General features: G+C 51.8%; 1 protein-coding gene across 1 annotated transcript; it reads left to right on the top strand.

Moving 5' to 3' along the window:
- The first annotated feature begins 290 nt into the window (after window positions 1-290).
- KPRP (keratinocyte proline rich protein) lies at window positions 291-4,320 on the top strand. The gene is made up of 2 exons (XM_036077179.2): window positions 291-313; window positions 1,794-4,320. The coding sequence occupies exon 2, from the start codon at window positions 1,822-1,824 to the stop codon at window positions 3,589-3,591; it is 1,770 nt and encodes a 589-aa protein (XP_035933072.2). The 5' UTR covers window positions 291-313; window positions 1,794-1,821; the 3' UTR covers window positions 3,592-4,320.
- The last annotated feature ends 268 nt before the right edge of the window (window positions 4,321-4,588 follow it).

Genomic DNA, 4,588 nt, shown 5'->3' with positions numbered 1-4,588 from the left:
CATTATCCCCACCACCAGGTCTCCTAAGGATGGAGAAGAAACCAATAGGGTGAAGAAGGAGGAAGAAAACAAGAATCTGCTCCTTCATGGTCCAGAAGCTTTGACATTGACGTGAGACACTCCTACATTCTGTAGGTGACTGCAAGGACAGACATACAGGGAGGGGACTGGCTGCTGGAATGCCAACCTGGGTGATGAAACATGCAGATGCCAACCAGCTGTCTCATTGTGTAAGCCAGACCCAGAACCCTTTATATAAAGACAGCCCTCTGTCCAGATGCTTCAGCCTGAATGTCTGCCTGCTGTGAGGAGGGTGAGTCTTGAGTTTGGGTCCTGGGATTGGGGTAGGGATGTGTCTCAGGGGATGCCCAGATTCACAAGGGTGAGGCATAGTGAGGGAGGGGGGAGTTGCAAGCAGAGGAAGAGTGGTACATAAACCTGAGGAGAAAAGTCTGGTAGACTTTTAGAGGACATAAGAAGAATATCTGTGAAGTTTGTGTGAAGAACTGAGGGTCTGAAGTCAGTGTATTTGCCTTTGATAATGCTGGCTTCCTGCTCAGGTACCATTTTCCCACATCAGGACATCTCACCCTGGAAAAGATGCATGAGTAATTTACACTTTGTGAGCAGAGATGTGTATAGGGGGGTTACTTTCCCTAAGGGCATGTGTTTTTAGATATTCTTTATTAATGGAGAATGGAAGGCTTTGCCTTTCATTAGAAGCATTTTCAGTATATCTGGAGCTTATTGAGAAGTGTTTTGTTAGATGAGTTAATTGTTAAATCAGCCACCCTGCTGTGCTGGTCACTGGGCTGCCTGTATATGAGCAGGTGAATTTAGGGAGGGCAGAGGAATGGAGACTGCCCTCTGTTTCTCCCTGGATAAGTGTAGTGTTAGAAAGTATGCCTGAATCCCCCAAGTACGTTTGTAATGCTCCTGTTGTGTAGGGGTTTATGTGTGCCTGAATGCCAGTCTTGTGATTTAGGAATCTTGCACTTTTTGGGTTACTCCATCTTAGGCAGTCATTCCCTGCCTTTAAGAGTGGCTGGGGTAAAATATTTCTGAAGCCAGCAGATTGTCCAACTTCAGGTGATTTACAACAACAACCTGTCTGGGCAAGTTGCCATGGTGGTTCTTTCCAAGGCTGGTGTGTTTTGTCTGTGTGATTTTTGCCTATGTCCATGAGGGTCATTTAAACAAATTCACCTAAAAATATTGAATGTAGATATGTTGGGTTTGAGCTGCCCAATAACTGACTGGATCCTTTACTTTCCAGTGGATGTTTTGAGAGCAAATGGTGCCTGAATGCTTGCTCCCATATGTTCATTTTTACATGATTGCACATGTGTGTGTTGCCACTGCATGTATGTGAGGATACCAAGCTCCTGTGGGTGTGGAAACCCCACTTTGGGCTGCAGCCTTAGAAGCACCTCTACCTCCTATAGAGTGCTCTCCTGCCACTTAGGACAAGGAATCCCGTTGTCTTCAACACCCTCTTGTGTCGGACACTGGTATGCCCACCCTCCAGGGGGAGACCCTGGATGCCTGCACCCCTGGCTGTGCCTTTGAAGTTCCCTCAGATCAGGACTTCAGTTAGGTCCTTTGGTAGATCCAAGACAGGTCTCATGGGCAGTGGTGACTAATATTGGGTCCATCTAACTCAGTAAGTGTTCTAGGGTAAAGGTTGAGAGTTGGGGATGAAAGTACAGGGGAGAAGCAGGGTGTCTTCCCCTTGGTCCTAGACGCTTCTTCCCAACAACTCACCCTCCTGACATTGATTTTTCTACCATCAGGTCTCACTCACCTGCCTGCATCAGAACCATGGGTGACCAGCAGCAGATTCAGTGTTGCCTGCCCCTCCCCCAGTGCTGTGTGAAGGGTTCCTCCTTCTACCCCTCCCAGTTCCCCAGTGCCAAGAGCCAGGTGGTGGTCCAAGCCCCTTGTGAGATGCAAATTGTGGAGTGTCCCACATCATGCCCAGTTCAAGTTTCCCAGGTAAAATGCCAGGCTCCATGCCAGTCCCAGACTACGCAGGTGAAGTGCCAGGCTCCATGCCAGTCTAAGACCACCCAAGCAAAGTGCCAGGCCTCAAGCCAGTCTAAGACCACCCAGGTGAAGTGCCAGGCTCCATGCCAGTCTCAAATTTCCTGTGTTCAATGCCAGGCTCCATGCCAGCCTGAGGTGTCCTGTGTGCAATGTGAAGCTCCATGCCCTGTTCAGACCTGCTATGTAGAATGTACTCCAGTTTGTTATACAGAAACTTATGTGGAATGCCCAGGCCAGACCTTTGTACCCCGTCCAGCTCCTCAGCCTGTCCAGACTTACGTGGCTTGTCCCCCAGTTTCCCAGACTCAGGGAAGATTCTCAACCCCGTGCCAGTATCAGGGCTCCCATGGCAGATACGTCTTGCAGCGTCAGTCCCCGGCTTCCTACAGCAACTGCGCCCCACAGTTCCAATCCGGGACTTACTACAGCAACTGCGCCCCCCAGCGTCAGTCCCGGGCTTCATTTAGCACTTGCGCACCCCAGTGCCAGGCCCGAGGCTCTTATGGGAGCTTCCCCGCCCAGCGTCGCTCCCAGAGCACCAGCAGATGCCTCCGTCCTCGCCAGCTGCAACCTTCTTACCACAGCTGTTCCCCTCCACGACGGTCTGAGCCCTGCTACAGCAGCTGGCTGCCATCAGCATGTTCTTCGAGTTCCTATAACTACTGCACCCCACCGCGCCGCTCTGAGCCCATCTATAGCAGTGGCTGTCCTCGGGGTCCCACTTCAGGCTGCTCTCGGAGATGTGGTCCCAAGTGCCGGATAGAGATTTCCTCCCCCTGCTGCCCCAGGCAGGTCCCCCCGCAAAAGTGTCCGGTTCAGATTCCCCCCATCAGACGCTGCTCTGAGAGTTGTGCCCCACGACCCTCCTGGGGTGCCTCCTGCCCGGAGCTGAGGCCACGTGTAGAGTCACGTCCACTCCCAAGTTTCTGTCCACCACGGCGTCTGGACCAAAGTCCAGAGAGATCACTGCAGCGATGCCCACTTCCTGCCCCACGTTCATGTCTACATCCTGCTCCACGGCCATATCCACGCCCAGAACCACGTGCAAGACCAGAGCCCCGCCCATGTCCTCCACCGCGGCAATGTTCCGAACCCTGTCTGTGTCCAGAACCACGTCCAGCCCCGTGCGCAGTCCCACATCTTAGACCAGTGCAGCGTGAATTTCCCGAGTCACGTCCATGTCCACAGCCCTGTGAGCTCCCAGAACGTTATTTACTTCCAGAGCCAATTCCCCTTTCGGCACCCTGCCCGAGCCCAGAGCCCTGTGTGGAGCCTCGGCGCTGTCCCAGCCCATGTTCGGGACCAAATCCAATCCCATGCCGAGGAGACCTAGGCTGTCATGAGTCCAGCCCATGCTGCCTAGACACTGAGGCCCCCAGCTGTGGCCCAGCGGGTTATAACCAGTGGCAAGGAAGTGGTGACAGCTTTGGACCTTGTGATGGGATTCCAGAGCCACAGGGTTTCAGTGATTGTGGAGACCAAGGAGGCACCTGTATTGGACTGAAACGAGGTTCTTCTGTTGGAACAAGGGGGGCTTATTTTTAAGGAAGCATGGTTGACACATCCCTACCTCTTGCCCTGAAAATGTCACGCCTCCTTTCCCAGCAACCTCAATTTCCAACACATTCTATGTGCATCTCTCCAAAGACAGTCGCAGTCTCCCTGCTGCAGAGGTGATGTCCAAACTCCATCGCATGTCATCTCAGGATCCACACCTGGGTTTCAGGCACCTCTCCAGCCTCACATCTGGCTCCTCCCCTGTACACATCCTCAGTTCTAGCCAAACCAGTCTGGCCACCAGGGCACATATGGGTGTGCTCCAGAACATACCTTAGGTGTCCCTGCCTCCAAGCCTCTGCTCACTTCCCACCCTCCTTGCATAGACCACTTCTCTGCTGTGTCCAGCCTCTGAAATCCAACCCATCTTTCAAGACTTTTTCCTTGGAGTCTTTTCTGTTTGTTCCTACCCACGGGAGCCTACACTGACTTCCTAGAACCCATTGCATTGTCCATACCAGCCATTTGGCAACTGCCTTGCAATGTCTCTTGAATTATCTCACTTTTAAGATGTGTCTGTTTTTCCTGACCAATAAGGTTGTAAACTCCCATTTGAGTGGAGTGAGAATATCCCTAAAGTCCCATGCTTCTCCTGGGGCAAACAGCTGCTCAGCAAAGCTTGTGGGTTGGCAGCTTGAGCCATGATCTATCCTGATAGGCAACCCCAGGATCTGGGAGAGAAGGAGGCCATGTAACAATAAAGATGATACCCTCATAGTCTGAGTCCTGCAGAATGTCTGTTTTTTACCCTTCCTGACTCTCTGGGATGAGCTTCTTTATAATTTTTTTTTTTCTTGAGTGTATTGTACCTGTGATCTGAACTTTCCTTAACCGGGTAAGCTTCCTTGTGGATTTTCTGTCTCCCCTCAGTGTTCCTGGCGTCTGGTGGGAGAAGCTGGATGAAAAGGCAGGAGGAATGAGGGAACAAGAAGAATAACTCTTGCTCCTCAATCTGGGGGTAAAGGACTCAGGTCTAGGTTGGGCA

This window comes from Halichoerus grypus, chromosome 5 (assembly GCF_964656455.1).
Source record: "Halichoerus grypus chromosome 5, mHalGry1.hap1.1, whole genome shotgun sequence".
Lineage (NCBI taxonomy): Eukaryota > Metazoa > Chordata > Mammalia > Carnivora > Phocidae > Halichoerus > Halichoerus grypus.
This window is presented reverse-complemented; position numbering and strand designations above follow the sequence as displayed.